Below are 19,695 nucleotides of genomic sequence, written 5' to 3'. Positions count from 1 at the left end.
TATGAGACCTGTTCATTTGTATAAACGGAGTAAGTCACAGCGAGATGCACTAAAGGATGTGAATATTAAAGGAGACAATATGTGTTTTTGGAGCTGGAACTTAAAGTGCCCCCTACAGGTCGAACCACTCATTGAACTAAAACTGAGTTAAGATAAATATATTTTTGAATTTTGACCGAAATTATTAAAAATATTATCCCCAAATAGCAAATTTTTTAGGTTCATGATTTAACTTTGACGATAATTGATGACATCACAATAGGAAATTACCCAGCAACCACTGGGCAAAAACTCATCTTATGTCACAATTTATTTTATTTGACAAATACAAATATATAAGAGCGACTTTAAATTGTTGACATAATGTTTAAAGGTGAAAAAAGTAGTTTTTTTCTGGAATGAATGTCCCTGGTGTGATGTCACTTCCTGTCATTTTCCACAGATTTTTCAACTTTTTGCCACAAATACCCACTAGATTTGTGTAAAAGTATAATGTGTATGTACAACAGGTCTAAATACATCAAATGAAGTCAAAATCAGACAATCGTAAAATCTGTCATACGTCACTTTAATATTGAACTTCAAAATAAAAGCGGCGCTCGAGCCTCAAATGTCGGACAACACACGGAGGAATCAATCAAATACAGGATGAGGAAACATAACAGTGAGAAAAGCTCACGAAAGTAAATGAATCGTGTCATTATCAAACATTAAAACAAGATGTCACCTTTATGTAAATGTATTTATTAAAAAAAAGCTGACGCAGACACTCCTCGTTCGCAGTCAAACTTCCTGGCGAACTCGTCGCTGCAGAGCCCCGAGGCCTGGATAAACCGCTCGGTCCAGGGATCGTCCACGTCTTCCTCCGCCTCGTCCACCATGTCCTACGGCGAGCCCAAACCGGCCCAGGCCCAGCCGCAGTACAAGCCACAGTACCAGCCCCTGTACCAGCCCAACGAGAGCAGCAACGCCAACGCCGCCAACGCCGCCACCGCCAACGCCGCCACCGCCAACGCCGCCACCGCCAACGCGGCCAACATCGCCAACATGCTCGCCCACAGCCGCATCGGTCAGTTCACACGTCACAGTACAAGCGTGTTCGTTAGAAGCGCCAACAAGCTACGCATAAACAAACAACACATTTAAATGTACAGTAAGTAAAGTACCGTATTTTCGGGACTATAAGTTGCATCTTTTTTCATAGTTTTGTCCGGAAAATACGGTAAAAGTTTGATGCTATGATTTTATTACAAGTTTAAACCTCGTTCTTTATAAGTGTTCCAGCTGGACTTCTTAAACTTTATAACAAGTCCCTACCGTATTTTCCGGACTATAAGTTGCACCTTTTTTCATAGTTTTGGCCAGGGTGCGACTTATACTTATATTTATACTTATATATTTATACTCCGGAGCAACTTATATGTGATATTGTTATTTTCACACTTCATACCCCAGTGCGACTTATATATGTTTTTTTCTTCTCTAATATGCATTTTTTAATTACACCCATTAATTCTGCCTTTGCGTTGCCTAATTCGCAGCACATTTACAGCCATAGACTTTTCTTGGCTTTTTAGCTCCGCCCCAGGAGAACAGCGCCCCGCCTCCGGACGTGACGGCCGTAGTCCCCCCCGTGACCACCAGGGGGCCCCGCGTGGACCGCCCCTCCAACGCCACGGTGCGGGGCATGAGCCGGGGCCAGAGTCGCTCCAGCATGATGGAGACCGCAGACGGTAAAGCCACAAAAAACAACAAAAACAACTGAATTTATCACGATATTTGACAGGAATTTCAATCAATTTTCAATTTAAATTCTTTTTATTAACCACGTGTCACCGCTTCTGTTCTTCTCGATGTTTTGTAGCTCGTGGTAATCTGCAGAGTAAGCCAATTTATCACGTATATTGTCAATAACCTCGTGTCTTGGTCCCTCTCTTTTTCCTATTTGTCCGTTGTGAATGCCAAAAATTCCAAAATTTTCACCGAGAATGAATTTTTCACCTAAAAATTTGCCAGACTTTTCCCCGTCACACCATGTCTTTTCCTCGTTTGCTGCTTTTTATTCCCATTTTTATTCCAAGTTTGCATTGGATTTGAAGTGCATTCGACAGGTTTTCAGCTTTGTATTATGTTATTTATTAGTTTTGGTGGTAAACATTAATCATAGTTCAGTTTGTGCACTCTGTAACTGTGTGTACACCGGCTCGTCTCCATGGAGATGTCATTGCTTTGCCCGGAATGTTCCGCAGTGTGTTCTTAATTACTGCCATTTGAGTTGGCGCCGAATTATCGATCCACTTTATTTATGTAACACAAAAGTCAACTAGTCAACACAGTAAATGAACCATAAAATAGGATAAAAAAAATAGTCAAATGAATACTAATAATAATAATAATAATAATGATAATTAGAAAATTTAAAAAACATAAAATAAAATAATAATAATAATGATCAATAAATAAATATAATTAAAAATTTAAAGTTAAAATAATAATACAATAATAATAAGCTAATTAAATAGACTAATGGAAATAGCCTAGATAAAATTAAATTAAACGAATCAAATAAAAATAAAATACAGCAGAAGACCACACAACTCTGAAAGCTGAAAATCTAAATTGTATTCAAGTCCAGATTTCTTTTACTTTTTAAACGTGTTCTCTGCGTACAAAAACTCTCGAAACATTGAGAAATGAATTGACAAAAAAAAATCAGGGCAGTTAATTAATAAAGAACACCACGTTTCAGTCGCTCACGAGCGTCAAAATCGGCACAAAACACCTTTACTTTTTACTCTGAAAGTACAATTTCAAACATTTACTTCAATACTTTTACTCCAGCAGATGTTTAAAAGCAATACTAATGACCCCGCATCTGTACTTTTACTTAAATAACAACTATTTACAATATCAAATGTTAATGTTACGATTACTGTGAAAAAAAACATCACGGTTTAACGATTATTCACGATTATTGAGACTAAACAACAGTGAACAAATTGTCTTCAAATTTACGTCTGTTTTGAGCTTTATATTAAACACAAAAATACTTCTAAAATGGTCACGATTATTAATTTTTGATTCTTACGATTCCACCGCCGTGTAATAATTCCTGTTGTGTAAATTAGGCGAGTTTGTCTTGTTTATAGGAGTAAACCGTGAAGTCAAAATATGAACTTCAACTAAATCTAGAAAGAACTCGATTCGTTTTACGTTTTTTGGTTTGGGCGAGTCTAACCTGTCCTATGCACTTTACGCACAAAATCAGATAAAATAATAACGATTTGACTTTGGGATGAGGAGTAGCAGACCGCATTAGCCTGGCCAGCGCCATCGCACCAATCACGCCAAGATCGATAGTTCATGCGATCGGCGACTGGCCAGGCTAAGATCGTGTCGTCGTCAAACACGTGTCTCGCATTTTTCCACGGATGTGTCGTTTAAGCCGCGATTATTGGCGTTTGTTTCAGGAGTTCCCGTGAACAGTCGAGTGTCCACAAAAATCCAGCAGCTCCTGAACACTCTGAAAAGGCCGAAGCGACCGCCGCTCAGCGAATTCTTCACCGACGACTCCGAGGAGATCGTCGAAGGTCGGTAGTTTAAAGTGACGTACGACCGGTCTTTACGATGTTCTAGTTTTGACTTTATTTGGTGCGTTTATACCTGTCGTACATTTGAATTATAGTTTTACACCGATTGAGCAGGTATTTGTGGAGAAAACGTTGAAAATTCTGTTGAAAATGACAGGAAGTGACATCACACAGTAGGTCGAAAAAAAGAAAAAATATGACAGGAAGTGACATCACACAGTAGGTCGGAGGGAAAATATGATATGACAGGAAGTGACATCACGCAGTAGGTCGAAAAAATGATATGACAGGAAGTGACATCACGCAGTTGGTCGAAGGGGAAATATGATATGACAGGAAGTGACATCACGCAGTAGGTCGAAGGGGAAATATGATATGACAGGAAGTGACATCACGCAGTTGGTCTAAGGGGAAATATGATATGACAGGAAGTGACATCACGCAGTAGGTCAAAGGGGAAATACAATATGACAGAAAGTGACATCATGCAGTACGTCGAAGGGGAAATACGATATGACAGGAAGTGACATCACGCAGTTGGTCGAAGGGGAAATATGATATGACAGGAAGTGACATCACGCAGTAGGTCAAAGGGGAAATACAATATGACAGAAAGTGACATCATGCAGTACGTCGAAGGGGAAATACGATATGACAGGAAGTGACATCACGCAGTAGGTCGAAAAAAAGAAAAAAATGATATGACAGGAAGTGACATCACACAGTAGGTCGACGGGGAAATATGATATGACAGGAAGTGACATCACAGTAGGTCGAAGGGGAAATATGATATGACAGGAAGTGACATCACACAGTAGGTCGAAGGGTCGAAGCGATCGTTGGGGCCTCAGTGTCGGGATGTGGGCGGGGTCGGGAGGTAGGTGCAAACGCCCTCACTTTCCCCCCGTGCTCCCGCAGTGCCCCAGCCGGACCCCAACACCCCGAAGCCCGAGGGCAGGCAGATCATCCCGGTGAAGGGCGAGCCTCTGGGCGTGGTGAGCAACTGGCCTCCCGCGCTTCAGGCGGCTCTGGCTCGATGGGGCGCCACCCAGGGGAAGAGCCCGGCGCTGACGGCCCTCGACATCACCGGGAGACCCATGTACACGCTCACGTACGGTAAGTCGGGTTGGGGCCTTTCGGGGTCAAGAGGACGGAGGAAAAGAGCGCAAACAATTACATGACTAAAAAGAGTAAAGGTCTGTCGACGCTACTAACGACAGATCGGGGGCGCCAGAGAGCAACAGACCACTAAGCCTTAGAAACAAAATGACCCCCGCTCCAGTTAATAATACAACAAGCAATTACTTAAAGGAGACATATTTTAAGCTTTTTTCAGCTGTTTATTATTTTAATTGAATGTAGGCAGATCATCATTTTACGTTTCGTTCATTTTAAACCACAATATTGATCTGCAATGATAGAATCGGCTCCATTGACTTCCTGACCTGTAGAACTGATAAACCCCGCCTCTATTATCACCGTGGAGAGTCATAGTGATAAGCCCACCTCTTCATAGTGATAAGCCCACCTCTTTATAGTCACATTGCAAAGTCCACACCTGTAGGTTCAAGAAATATATATTTTTTCAATTGTCCTGAAACAGACTCTCAAAATTTGCAAGAAACTTTCCAAAAAAAAGAAGCCCAAAGTTGCTCGAATAGAAGGACACTCCTGACAGTAACCAACCAGTGTGTGTGTGCAGTTAGCTCCTCCCATCAGACACAGCTCAGCATGTTTCTGTCAGAAGAAAATTTTGCTTAAACGAGAAGTCTGAACACTTTTGTCGACTTGACTGAACTTTCTTGAGCTGCCGTGTTGTTCAGGCACAAAAATGTGAATCGCTTATGCATTTTACTCGTCAGCGCAATTTACCATTTTGGATTTGGAACTTTGTGGGTGAAGCCAAACACATTTACCGTATTTTCCGGAGTATAAGTCGCACCGGCCAAAAAATACACAATAGAGAAGAAAAAAGCTGATTGTTTGTCTTGTTGTCGTCTGTTTGTCTTGTTGTCGTCTGTTTCCAGGGAAACTGTGGAGTCGCAGTGTGAAGCTGGCCTACACACTCCTGCACAAACTGGGCACGAAGAACGAGCAGATTCTGAAACCCGGCGACAGGGTGAGACACGCAGCACACACGGAGGACCTCTACAACCAGAGGAAAAACTATTACAACTGTACTCTACTTTATAGATGTAATAATAACCAAAATATTGTTATATATCGTCAAAAGTATATTACAAATTATAAGTTTTGTTGTAGCAAAAGTGGGAACTTCAAAGACCATGATCCTTTGCTCCATTTCCATGCAGACAAAATGATGAAATAACTGTTATTGAGCACTTTTTCATGTTTATTTCTTTAAAGTATGTCAGTCACATCAAACAGTTGTCAAGGTATTAAAAAAATATGTGTAATATAATGTCATGGTAACACATACAGCACACATTTGTATCGTTATCCTTTGTCAAGTTTATTCATACACAAAGTATTTCAAAGTGCTTGACAAAACAGGAAACAGTGCATTAGAATGGCTCCTCCTCCTCTGACAGCGTTTTTATTATTCATGTTTTTATTTGTTTGTTTTTATTATTCATGTTTTTATTTGTTTGTTTTTATTATTTATGTTTTTATTTGTTTATGTTTTATTATTCATGTTTTTATTTGTTCATGTTTGTATTATTTATGTTTTTATTATTTATGTTTTTATTTGTTTATGTTTTTATTTGTTTTAATTTGTTTATGTTTTTATTTGTTTATGTTTACGCGCCGATAAAACTTTGACCAAAGAATGCTGACGTGTGTGTCCCGCAGGTGGCGCTGGTGTACCCTAACAGCGACCCGGGCATGTTCTGGGTGGCCTTCTACGGGTGCCTGCTGGCCGAGGTCATCCCCGTGCCCATCGAGGTCCCGCTGTCGCGAAAGGTCGGTAAAAAACGGAGAGACGGCCGCGCGCTCAAAGTGATAAAAGCGGATCCGTGAAATGCCTGATGTCTTTTCCAGGACGCGGGCATCAGTCAGCTGGGCTTCCTCCTGGGCAGCTGCAGCGTTGGCCTGGCACTGACCAGTGAGATCTGTCTGAAGGGTCTGCCCAAAACGCCCACGGGGGAAATACTGCAGTTTAAAGGTACAATACAGCCAGACACGCCCACGGGGGAAATGCTGTAGTTTAAAGATACAATACAGCCACAGCTCTAAGCCCACGATTTTCTTCTTTCTTTTATTGTTTAAATATTGTAGAAAAATATTCAGTTGTATCATCTGGACTCTGTTTTTTGAAAAAAAAAAAAAACTATACATTTCGACTCTCATCCAAGAGTCATTCTCAATCTACGAATCAAGACCCTCAAGAGGAAATGAGGTCCCTGCCCATCGGGCTGGACCTCCTGATGAAAAGGTGTTATTGGTTTCACCAGAAACTAAACCTCTTGTTTTCTATCAGTCCTTTAATGGGCTATCAGCCTCCTATTGTCCCTGGCTCACTCTAACTCTCCTCCTGTGTAACTGATTAGCATTCGAATGCCGTGGGCGTCGACCTATCCAGGGATTAAAAATTCCATTATAAACAACCGGAAGGTTGAATCTTAAACCACCGTTTCTATTTAATGATGGTGTTTCTTTTGGAACACAGATTGCCTCTTTAACTCTTTCAAAGCATCTTTTGTCCTGCTCAGAATCTTCTCCTCACTGTCTTTGATAAAGTGGTTTGTGTCTTTAAGATGCAGATGCACGTCGCTCTGTGGTCCTGAACTCCAGTGTCTTCTGTGCTGATAAAGCCTCTTGTGCAGTGGCTGTTTAGTCAATGCAGTGAAGAAAATTGTAAAGCGCGGTACATAGGAGAGACTAAACAGAAAAAAAATCTCCTCTTCACCGAACCGTCACAATCTAAACAACTATTCAATCAAATAATCGAAAGAATAACTGCCGGATCAATCTATTACCAAAATAATAGCTTTTTTTGTGTCATTAGCCCAATCTTCAGACAATTTACTGAACCTAAGCTCCGCTGGTCTTTTCACCCCTGAAGGTTGGCCAAGGATGAAGTGGGTCGTGACGGACTCCAAATACTTGACCAAACCCGGGAAAGACTGGCAGCCGCACATCCCCACGGCCAACACGGACCCCGCTTACATCGAGGCAAGTTTACGCCGCCGTGACTTCAAAACCGAACGCGGACGCAGACGTTTTGACCTGGTTTATGTTTCATATCTGTGATTACAAGGATCTCTGTGATTTTCTCTCAAGTACATTTCGACAAAGTTTGATTTTGCCTTTCACTTTATTGACAAAGACAAAACTGTACTTTATTTGTTGTTTTAAAGTGACGTCTGACAGTTTTTTACGATTGTCTGATTTTGACTTTATTCTGTGTGTTTATACCTGTTGTACATATACATTATAGTTTTACACCGATTGAGCAGGTATTTGTGGAGAAAACGTTGAAAACTCTGTAGAAAATGACAGGAAGTGACATCACACCAGGGACACTCAAGTTTATGCAGAATTTACACAAAGAAACAACTTTTTGGACTCTTTAAACATTAATTCAACGAAATAAAGGCACTCTCATATATTTGTATTTGTCAAATTGAAATTAAAATGAACATTAAATGAGTTTTAGCCCAATGTTTGCTGGGTCATTTCCTGGTGTGATGTCATCAATTACAAACAGGAAGTAAAATTATAAACCTAAAAATCGAGCAATTCTGGGACAACATTTTTATAATTTTTTAAGCAACATTTTAAGTATATAAATCTTAACTGCGGTTTAGTTCAATGAGTCGTCTGACTTGTAGGGGGCGCGTACGTTTTATCGCTTATAACGGCTTTTTCGCGCGTGTGTTTCAGTACAAGGCGAGTAAGGACGGCACGGTGGTGGGCGTGGCTGTTTCCAAGGTGGCCATGTTGACGCACTGCCAGGCGCTGACCCAGGCCTGTAACTACTGCGAAGGTCAGCGAAGCCTCAGCGAAGCCTCAACCATGTCACGATTTAACGCTGACGATTGATGTTCATGGTTTGTTTGTTTTTCTTGCGTTTGAAGGAGAAACGATGGTGAACGTGCTGGATTTTAAAAAGGACATGGGACTTTGGAACGGCGTTCTGACCGTAAGCGTGATCTGATGTGTGCTCTTTGTGTACGTCATGGATTTCATTGTGTGTGTGTGTGTGTTTGTCGAAGGCGGTGATGAACAGGATACATACCATCAGTGTCCCGTACGCCGTGATGAAGGCGTGTCCCCTGTCCTGGGTCCAGAGGGTCCACATACACAGAGGTACACGCTGTTATGTCAGACAAAAAATGACAAAACTGACATGTATCGACAAGACGGGAAAATTATTGTTTTAAGATAGGTGCGGTCAAGGCAATCTAAGCGAGCAGTGATTGACCGATAACGTCTAAAATGACCGTGTGTCACATCTATATGGAAATTGGTCCAAAATATGTCCAAATAAGGCAGTTTTCCCCTCATTTCTGCTGCTAAAGCGAGTCTTTAGTGACCTCTACAGGCCGCTGAGCAGTACTGCAGGAAGCTTGGTTCTTCTTCTCTTTAGAGGCCCGTTCATGCTTCGCCCTCTAACATCTCCTCATACGCAGACGAGAAGTGAAGATTGATTAATGACTAGATGTTCGTTAGAAACACGGGCAGTATTTTAACAACATAGAGCGCTAAATGTGTGTAATAATAATGATATACGTTAAACGCTCTTTTGCAGCGCGCGTGGCTCTGGTGAAGTGCCGCGACCTGCACTGGGCGATGATGGCGCACAGAGAGCAGCGCGACACCAGCTTCACGTCGCTCAGGATGCTCATCGTGGCGGACGGAGCCAATCCCTGTGAGTCCCGCCCATACACACTTAACTTAACTTACAGAAAAGTATGAGTATATACAGCACACACACACTTAACTTAAGGAAAAGTACGAGTATATACAGCACACACACTTAACTTAAGGAAAAGTACGAGTATATACAGCACACACACTTAACTTAAGGAAAAGTACGAGTATATACAGCGCATGGGGGGTCCGGATTGGCTTGCAGATTGAGACGTACGTAGACCGAGCGTAGAGTCTCAAACCATCCGTAAATCAATCAAACTGCTTTTGTGTGAGGTTTTACAGCTCCACCCACTTTAGTTTAGACCCGCAACGTTAAAGTGACATATGATGGTTTTTACAATTGTCTAATTTTGACTTAATTTGGTGTGTTTATACCTGTCGTACATATAAATGAAAGTTTTACACCAGTCGAGCAGGTATTTGTGAAGAAAATGTTGAAACATCTGTGTAAAAATGACAGGAAGTGACATCACACCAGGGACATTCCAGTAATTTACACAAAAGAATTATTATTTTTTTGACTCTAAACATTACGTCGCTCACATATATTTTCATTTGTGAAATAAAAAAATTGGGACATTAGATGAGTTTTGGCCCAGTTTTAAGGGTAATTTCCTTTTGTGATGTCATCAATTACAAACAGGAAGTGAAATTATAAACCTAAAAAAATTGCCCGCCCATTGGGAGGAGCCTTCCTGAAGTAGAAAGAGTTGTTTGTTTCAACAGAAACTCCCCCCTTGTATCTACCGAGCTAGCCTATTCAGAATCTTAATGGCCTATTAGAATCCTCTTTGTCTTTGTGAGACCCTGGCTCAACCACCCTGAGTACCTGATTAGCATCTAAATGTCCTGGTCCTGGTCCTCTACCTTTCCAGGGGTTCAGTATACCATTATAAATAACAGGAAGATTAAATCTTAGCCCTCCATTTCTGTTTAAAGAAGGTCTTTCTTTTTTTAACAAAAATAGCTTCCTTGACTCCTCTTTCAAACCATCTTTTCTGCCTGCTTAAAACCTTCACCTCACCGTCTTCAAACGAGTGATTAGAGGCTTCAAGATGGAGGTGCACGGCGCTCTGTGGACCTGAACTTGTATTTCTTCTGTGCTGATAGAGCCTCTTGTGTAGAGGCTGTTTTGTCTCACCTATGTAACGTTCTTTACAGCTTTCTTCACTGCATTGGATCGAATAAACTACATTGCTCTGTTTTTGAGTCGGCAACTTGTCCTTAGGATGAACCAGTTTTTGTCTTAAAGTGTTTCCTGGTTTAAAATAAACAGGGACTTCGTGTTGTCTAAAAATTCTCTGCAGTTTTTCCGACAGGCCAGACACATAAGGGATAGAAACACCCTTCCTTCTCTGTTCAGTTTCCCTTTTGTCCTGCTTCTTGGTTCTCTTCACTCTGTTGAGAGCCCAAGCGGGGTAACCACAGGCTGAGAGGGCATTTCGGACATGTTTTTCCTCTTTCTTCTTGCCCTCTGAGCTGGTGGGCACACCTTGAGCTCTGTGTTGTAAGGTTCTGATCACCCCCAGCTTGTGCTGTAATGGGTGGTTGGAACCAAAGAGCAGATACTGGTCCGTGTGTGTAGGTTTCCTATATACTTCTATTTGGAGTTTCCCGTCCTCTCCTCTGATCGTGGAACAATCAAGAAAGGCCAAGCGATTCTCCTTAGCGTCTTCTCTTGTAACCCTGATATGTGGGTCCACAGCATTGATGTGATCAGAGAATATAGGATGTAGTGCAGTAAAACATAAACATGACGGTACATTTTGTGTTTCAGGGTCCGTGTCGTCGTGCGACGCGTTCCTCAGCATGTTCCAGTCTCACGGGCTGAAGCCGGAGGTGATCTGTCCCTGCGCCGCGTCCCCAGAGGCCCTCACCGTCGCCATCCGCAGGTCACTTCACGCTACTGCGCTCGCCGCGTCCGTGTCCTGGTTTAACCGTCGATTCTGCTGCGTCTGTGGAACTGTCCGTGTCCTCGTTTAACCGTCTGGAGAAGCACATTCACACCAAACACGGCATAAATAGTCATACATTTGTAAAAAAAGTGGAATGTGCATCGAAATAAGGTTTGGCAATTTGAAAAAGTCTTAGTAATATTTCTGTAAATGAGGTTTTATCACGAAAAACAGTTCCGTTATTACATTAAAATTGTCTTTTCTTTACTTAAATCTGGTTGAATTTATATAATTTAAATGTGAAATAATTCTCAAAGACACAATATAAATAATAGTTTGACTTGTTGAAAAATGTGTCCAGTGTTTGCACCCGTTTTCTCTGTGTTTTTACGCGTTTTCTCTGTGTATTTGCGCGTTCTCTCTGTGTTTTTGCACGTTCTCTCTGGGTTTTTTTTCTCGTTCTCTCTTTGTTTTTACGCGTTCTCTCTTTGTTTTTACACGTTCTCTCTGTGTTTTTACGTGTTTTCTCTGTGCTTTGCGCGTTCTCTCTTTGTTTTTACGCGTTCTCTCTTTGTTTTTACTCGTTCTCTCTGTTTTTTTACGCGTTTTCTCTGTGTTTTTGCGTGTTCTCTCTGTGTTTTTACGCGTTCTCTCTTTGTTTTACGCATTCTCGCTGTGTTTTTACGCGTTTCTCTGTATTTTTGCGCGTTCTCTCTGTGTTTTTGCGCGTTCTCTGTTTTTGCACGTTCTTTCTGTGTTTTTTCTCGTTCTCTCTTTGTTTTTACGCGTTCTCTCTTTGTTTTCACGCGTTCTCTCTGTGTTTTTACGCGTTCTCTCTGTGTTTTTGCGCATTCTCTTTGTTTTTACGCGTTCTCTCTGTGTTTTGCGCGTCCGCTCTTTGTTTTTAGGCGTTCTCTCTGTGTTTTTACGCATTCTTTCTGTGTTTTTACGCATTCTCGCTGTGTTTTTACGCGTTTCTCTGTATTTTTGCGCGTTCTCTCTGTGTTTTTGCGCGTTCTCTGTTTTTGCACGTTCTCTCTGTTTTTTCTCGTTCTCTCTTTGTTTTTACGCGTTCTCTCTGTGCTTTGCGCGTTCTCTCTTTGTTTTTACGCGTTCTCTCTGTGTTTTTACGCATTTTCTCTGTGTTTTTACGCATTCTCTCTTTGTTTTTACGCGTTCTCTCTGTGTTTTTACGCGTTCTCTCTGTGTTTTTGGGCAGACCGGGCGTGCCTGGCGCCCCGCTGCCCGCCCGCGCCATCCTCTCCATGACCGGACTGAGTCACACCGTGATCCGGGTCAACACCGAGGACAAGAACTCCGCCCTCACCGTGCAGGACGTGGGCCACGTGATGCCGGGAGGTGAGAGAGAGATCTGACCGTTATCTGATCGTTTTATGACCGTTATATAACCGTTATCTGAACATAATCTGACCATTATCTGTCCGTTATCTGACCGTTATCTGACCGTTATCTGACCGTAATCTGACCGTAATCTGATCGTTTTATGACCGTTATATAACCGTTATCTGAACATAATCTGACCATTATCTGTCCGTTATCTGATCGTTATCTGTCCGTTATCTGACCGTTATCTGATCGTTATCTGATCGTTTTATGACCGTTATATAACCGTTATCTGATCGTTATCTGATCTGACCGTTATCTGAACATAATCTGTACATAATCTGATCGTTATCTGACCGTTATCTGATCTGACCGTAATCTGACGGTTATCTGATCTGACCGTAATCTGACCGTTATCTGATTCACTGGAGTTGTCCGATTATTGAAAATGTTGTGAGGATATTTGTGTTGTCGTATTTCCTTCTGATTTGTCGGAAAATTGTGCAAAAAAAGGGCAAACTAATGTGGTAAAGACATGAAATGATAAAGATTGAGAGTTTGATTTTAAAATGTGTTTTACTTTGTTATTCACTAACACGTGTTTAGTTTAGTTTAGTTTAGTCTTGTACAAAATCATTCATCCTCAAGAGAAAAGAGGACCTGATACTTTCCGTGTGCAGCTGGAGAACACACAAAAGTACATATTTAATTACAATTACAACAGGTACATTTCACTGTTGACGTTGGCTCAGTAAAATACACACGTGACGATCAGGATGTCGATGAGCAGGATGTGCAGCTTCAGCTCTGGAATTATGAATATCTACAGTCACTTTCAGACTGTTGACCCCACCGTCCGAGGGCTGGAAAAGAAAAGGCCGACCGCGCCGAGGCCGACCGCGCAGACGCAGACCGCGTAAAGGGAGACCGCGCCAAGGCAGACCGCGCAAAGGGCGACTGAGCAAAGGCCGACCGCGCAAAGGCCGACCGCGCAAAGGGAGACCGCGCAAAGGCAGAACGCGCAAAGGCCGACCGCGCAAAGGCACCCTGTGCAAAGACACCCTGCGCAAAGGCACCCTGCGCAAAGGCCGACCGCGCAAAGGCACCCTTTGCAAGCCTTTGCAAAGGCCGACCGCGCAAAGGCACCTTGCGCAAAGGCCGACCGTGTAAAGGCCTACTGAGCAAAGGCAGACCGCGCCAAAGCTGACCGCGCCAAGGCCGACCGCGCCAAGTTGTTCTGGTGCAGAGTGGGCGGGGCTCACGTGGGGGCGGGGCTCACGTGGGGGCGGGGCTTACGTGGGGGTGGGGCTTACATGGGGGCAGGGCTCACGTGGGGGGCAGGGCTCTTACCTGTATCACGGCGGTTTACCTTGTCGACCTTACCTTGATTTCTGTCAGTTTTCTCTCACTCACGTTGGGTCTCGGGGTCGGCGTTGCCATGGGAACCACTCTTTTCGTCGGTTTCCGCTTCATCCGTTTCTCCCGTTCTTCCGCAGCGCTGATGTGCATCGTCAGACCGGACGGGCCGCCGCAGCTGTGCAAGACGGACGAGATCGGCGAAATCATCATCAACTCTCGCGCCGGAGGAACCATGTACTACGGGCTGCCAGGACTCACCAAGAACACGTTTGAGGTGAAATGACACGCCAAGACCACGTCGAGAACACGTTTAAGGTGAAATGACACACCAAGAACACATCGAGAACACGTTTGAGGTGAAATGACACGCCAAGAACACGTCGAGAACACGTTTGAGGTGAAATGACACACCAAAAACACATCGAGAACACGTTTTGAGGTGAAATGACGCGCCCAGAACACGTTCTTATGACCCCGGAAATGGTAACTTGTTGTTTATCTTTGTACTAAATGTAATAATATCTGGAATTTTAAACATTCCAACCACGTTGCATTTCAAAAAAAGGTTTACACATTGCGTTAAGAGCTGTTTTTTGCAGGTGATTCCAGTAAATGCGAACGGCGTTCCGATCGGCGAGATCCCGTTCGTGAGGTCCGGCCTGCTCGGCTTCGTCGGACCGGTGAGTTCAGGCGACGCGTGACGGGAGAGAGTGCGATTCTGACGTTTGCACTGAAGGTCTCGTCTTGTGCCCGCCTCTTTTCCGTTTAAAGGGCAGCCTGATCTTCGTCGTGGGTAAAATCGAGGGTCTGTTGATGGTCAGCGGGCGGAGGCACAACGCCGACGACCTCGTGGCCACCGCTCTCGCCGTGGAGCCGGTCAAAACGGTGTACAGAGGACGGTAAGGAGCTTTTCGCCGCGTTCCCAGCAACGTTCCCGTCGTCAAAAATTTCAAAACCCGCTTCGTTAACAGACCCGGGTTTGTGAGTCTTCTCCCGCTGAGCCTCAGAAAACACACCGTTCCAAGTTTCCCACATTTGTGACGTCATAAGTCGATCTTCCGTCTGCTGTTTTCAACGTCCTGAGCGTTTTTTAGCCTCAAATTAGTTACAACCGCGTGCTGACATGAGCGTTTATCTTCTTTTTTCCTTTTGTAATTCCCTCTGCTGCCAGTAGGTGGAGCTCTAACTGTGCAAACATGAGACGCCAAAGTAAAAGTACCAGAGCAGGTTTAAATGCCAATAACAATGCATATATTTATGTTTTAAGTACGTCCGGAGTCTCCATCGAGTCTGGCATGAATGAATATTGAAATGTGAAGCGCTCTCCGTGGTACTATTATTACATAAATCATGAGATAAGAAAATAACCTTTACATTTTCTCACAGTGGGGAAATTACAGTGTTTCAACGCAACATTTTTTGGACAACATTTCACTTTATTTAGTTTTTTAGGCCCATGTGACTTATTTTGTTAACTTTTGTTTAGACTTTGTAAATATCCTTTTAGTGTGAATATTTTAGATTATTATACTTACCTTTACATTCCTGTTAATTACATTTACACACATTTATTCTAACATTTAACATCTTTGTTTTGTTACTTCCCCAAACTAAAAAAACTATTATGTACAATTGTATTTATTTATTAACCATTATTTAACCATGTAAATAAGTAGACATCATGAACCTTAATCCAACCCACAGATACTCGTATGTCTCTGCTGCCATCTAGTGGTGTAAATGGAGCATATCAAGAGTATTTTATTTTGAAATTGTGATTTATTACCAAAAAAGACAACATATTCAGAGTTATTCTTCTTTAATCGATGATAAATAAGAGGTCGTTGAATAACTCCACGTTACATTTGACTTCATTAATGTGAAAATATTCAAAGTAAAAGTATTCTTCCAACACTGTATTATTCCTCCCCAAAACGTCTGTTAAAACTGACCCGTGTTGTTTTGTGCAGAATCGCGGTGTTTTCTGTGACGGTGTTTTACGACGAGCGCGTGGTGATTGTGGCTGAGCAGAGACCGGACGCCAGCGAAGAGGACAGTTTCCAGTGGATGAGTCGAGTCCTGCAGGTAAAGCTCTAGAAAACCAGCTCCGAACACGACAAGAGGTCACGAGTCGAATCCTGCAGGTAAAGCTCTAGAAAACCAGCTCCGAACACGACAAGAGGTCACGAGTCGAATCCTGCAGGTAAAGCTCTAGAAAAACCTGCTTTAAACACGATAAAAGAGGTCATGAGTCGAGTCCTGCAGGTAAAGCTCTAGAAAACCAGCTCCGAACACGACAAGAGGTCACGAGTCGAGTCCTGCAGGTAAAGCTCTAGAAAACCAGCTCCGAACACGACAAGAGGTCACGAGTCGAATCCTGCAGGTAAAGCTCTAGAAAAACCTGCTTTAAACACGATAAAAGAGGTCATGAGTCGAGTCCTGCAGGTAAAGCTCTAGAAAACCAGCTCCGAACACGACAAGAGGTCACGAGTCGAGTCCTGCAGGTAAAGCTCTAGAAAACCAGCTCCGAACACGACAAGAGGTCACGAGTCGAATCCTGCAGGTAAAGCTCTAGAAAAACCTGCTTTAAACACGATAAAAGAGGTCATGAGTCGAGTCCTGCAGGTAAAGCTCTAGAAAACCAGCTCCGAACACGACAAGAGGTCACGAGTCGAATCCTGCAGGTAAAGCTCTAGAAAAACCTGCTTTAAACACGATAAAAGAGGTCATGAGTCGAGTCCTGCAGGTAAAGCTCTAGAAAACCAGCTCCGAACACGATAAGAGGTCACGAGTCGAATCCTGCAGGTAAAGCTCTAGAAAAACCTGCTTTAAACACGATATAAGAGGTCATGAGTCGAGTCCTGCAGGTAAAGCTCTAGAAAACCAGCTCAGAACACGATAAGAGGTCACGAGTCGAATCCTGCAGGTAAAACTCTAGAAAAACCTGCTTTAAACACGATAAAAGAGGTCATGAGTCGAGTCCTGCAGGTAAAGCTCTAGAAAACCAGCTCCGAACACGATAAGAGGTCACGAGTCGAATCCTGCAGGTAAAGCTCTAGAAAAACCTGCTTTAAACACGATATAAGAGGTCATGAGTCGAGTCCTGCAGGTAAAGCTCTAGAAAACCAGCTCAGAACACGATAAGAGGTCACGAGTCGAATCCTGCAGGTAAAACTCTAGAAAACCTGCTCCAAACACGATAAAAGAGGTCATGAGTCGAGTCCTGCAGGTAAAACTCTAGAAAACCAGCTCAGAACACGATAAGAGGTCACGAGTCGAATCCTGCAGGTAAAACTCTAGAAAACCTGCTCCAAACACGATAAAAGAGGTCACGAGTCGAATCCTGCAGGTAAAACTCTAGAAAACCTGCTCTAAACACTATTAAAGAGGTCATGAGTCGAGTCCTGCAGGTAAAGCTCTAGAAAACCAGCTCCGAACACGATAAAAGAGGTCACGAGTCGAATCCTGCAGGTAAAACTCTAGAAAACCTGCTCTAAACACTATTAAAGAGGTCACAAGTCGAGTCCTGCAGGTAAAGATCTAGAAAAACCTGCTCTAAACGCGATAAAAGAGGTCATGAGTCGAGTCCTGCAGGTAAAACTCTAGAAAACCAGCTCAGAACACGATAAGAGGTCACGAGTCGAGTCCTGCAGGTAAAACTCTAGAAAACCAGCTCTAAACGTGATAAAAGAGGTCATGAGTCGAGTCCTGCAGGTAAAACTCTAGAAAACCAGCTCAGAACACGATAAGAGGTCACGAGTCGAGTCCTGCAGGTAAAACTCTAGAAAACCAGCTCTAAAAACGATAAAAGAGGTCATGAGTCGAGTCCTGCAGGTAAAACTCTAGAAAACCCGCTCCAAACGCGACAAAAGAGGTCATAATTATAATTCTTTGTCGTGTTGATGGTCAGTCTGCCACCGCGCATGCCGTGTACTTACAGTATTCATAATATTCACTGTCCCTTTGTGTGGAAGGCCATCGACAGCATCCACCAGGTGGGGCTCTACTGTCTGGCGCTGGTCCCGGCCAACACGCTCCCCAAAACGCCGCTCGGGGGGATCCACATCTCGGACGCCAAGCAGTTCTTTCTGGAGGGAAGTCTTCACCCCTGCAACATTCTCTTGTGCCCCCACACCTGCGTCACCAACCTGCCCAAGCCCCGGCAGAAGCAGCCCGGTAGGCCACGCCCACCCACACGCAACAGTTACTACACCAACCAAAATGCAAATCCCACTACAGATTATCCACCTCACTTAAATACATAAAGTACACAAAGCTTGATTTTTGAGCACTGGTTAGACTATAATAATCTTGAATTGTGCTGCTGTTGTTGTTGTTGTTGTTGTTGTTGTTGATTGACACTTTTACGACACTGGGAAATTATTTAAAATTTCAAATAAAAAGCAACGTAATGAAGTCAGAAACATCTTGACCCATGTAAAATTGATCTTTTTCCCTGTTTTTAACCTTGTGATAATGTTCCTTCATCAAGAACAAACCTGGAGCTTCATTCACGCTTGTTTCATGAATCCTGTTCTGAGCCTCACGAAATACTCGGTTTAAAGTTTCTCAGATTTGTGAAGTCAAAGGTCTTTAAGTCTTTTTAAATCATCTCCAGACTCGTTCTGAGCATTTCTGCCTCAAATCACGCTCATTACAACTGCGTGTTTACATTAAGATAAGACAATAAATACATCCTTTATTTGTGCCACAATGGGGAAATTCCAATGTTGCAACACAGATTAGGCACAGAAACAGATTAGGCACAGAAGTATAATAATAAAGATAACTTATAGAAAAAAGTTTAAAAAGCGAAAAAAATTACATGAATTACTCATGTCGAGCATGTCGAGGCAAGCTAGCTTTTGTTTAGTTTCCCGTTGTAATTCCCTCCCTTCCCTTTGCTGCCAGTAGATGGAGCTCTAACACAAATCCCTTGCAGATAAAGTAAATGTACTTAAGAGTATTTTCAAGGCCAATAACAATTAAAATAACGTATAATTCACGTCCTCTAAAACACGTAAACAGTTCTCGGCCCGTTCGGATCTGATGCGCGTCTTCTTCTGTGCAGTTGGAGTGGGCCCCGCCTCCGTCATGGTGGGGAACCTAGTGGCCGGGAAGAGAATAGCACAAGCGGCGGGACGCGACCTGGGCGTGATCGACGACCAGGATCTCGTCCGGAAGGTAAAACGTGTGAACGCTGCGACATCGCTCGTTTTAGAGCCGCATCTGCAAAAATGGAACGTCCACCAATTAAAATGACTTGAATTAGATTTTTTTAAATTCCATTTTTTATCTAAAGCATATTAAATCTTTAACTATTCAGTTTATTATATATTAGTTTATTTTATATACCGTATTTTCCGGAGTATAAGTAGCACCAGCCAAAAAATGCATAATAGAGAATTTAAAAAACATATATAAGTCGCACTGGAGTATGAAATGCGGTTGCAAGTGTGAAAATAACAAATAATATCACATATAAGTCGCTCCGGAGTGTAAGTATATAAGTATAAATATAAGTATAAGTCGCACTCCGGCCAAAACTATGAAAAAAGGTGTGACTTATTGTCCGAAAAATATGATATTGTGCATTATTATTATAGCTATTGTGTCTATTCTATTTAATTTACGCCTATTTTATGACTTTTATGATTTATTTTACT

The 19,695-nt window shown here is 42.7% G+C and overlaps 1 protein-coding gene across 2 annotated transcripts in view; it reads left to right on the top strand.

Annotated features, from left to right (window-relative positions):
- dip2bb (disco-interacting protein 2 homolog Bb) overlaps positions 1-19,695 on the top strand; it is a 77,445-nt gene that overhangs the window by 31,464 nt on the left and 26,286 nt on the right. Inside the window, exons 6-26 of one of the 2 annotated variants that reach the window (XM_072451514.1) lie at positions 784-1,069; positions 1,578-1,733; positions 1,865-1,882; positions 3,471-3,590; positions 4,509-4,706; positions 5,618-5,709; positions 6,405-6,515; positions 6,594-6,717; positions 7,618-7,727; positions 8,439-8,541; positions 8,633-8,697; positions 8,771-8,864; positions 9,307-9,426; positions 11,209-11,323; positions 12,546-12,685; positions 14,167-14,303; positions 14,629-14,709; positions 14,801-14,928; positions 16,000-16,114; positions 18,004-18,205; positions 19,101-19,213. In XM_072451514.1, the coding sequence (XP_072307615.1) occupies positions 784-1,069; positions 1,578-1,733; positions 1,865-1,882; positions 3,471-3,590; positions 4,509-4,706; positions 5,618-5,709; positions 6,405-6,515; positions 6,594-6,717; positions 7,618-7,727; positions 8,439-8,541; positions 8,633-8,697; positions 8,771-8,864; positions 9,307-9,426; positions 11,209-11,323; positions 12,546-12,685; positions 14,167-14,303; positions 14,629-14,709; positions 14,801-14,928; positions 16,000-16,114; positions 18,004-18,205; positions 19,101-19,213 (2,628 nt within the window). The remainder of the gene's footprint in view (positions 1-783; positions 1,070-1,577; positions 1,734-1,864; positions 1,883-3,470; positions 3,591-4,508; positions 4,707-5,617; positions 5,710-6,404; positions 6,516-6,593; positions 6,718-7,617; positions 7,728-8,438; positions 8,542-8,632; positions 8,698-8,770; positions 8,865-9,306; positions 9,427-11,208; positions 11,324-12,545; positions 12,686-14,166; positions 14,304-14,628; positions 14,710-14,800; positions 14,929-15,999; positions 16,115-18,003; positions 18,206-19,100; positions 19,214-19,695) is intronic. The other variant, XM_072451513.1, reaches the window with a different exon arrangement.

The sequence above is a fragment of the Eucyclogobius newberryi genome, unplaced genomic scaffold (genome assembly GCF_026437365.1).
Source record: "Eucyclogobius newberryi isolate DKJ021-1_F unplaced genomic scaffold, fEucNew1.0.hap1 SCAF_19, whole genome shotgun sequence".
Classification (NCBI taxonomy): Eukaryota; Metazoa; Chordata; class Actinopteri; order Gobiiformes; family Gobiidae; genus Eucyclogobius; species Eucyclogobius newberryi.
This window is presented reverse-complemented; position numbering and strand designations above follow the sequence as displayed.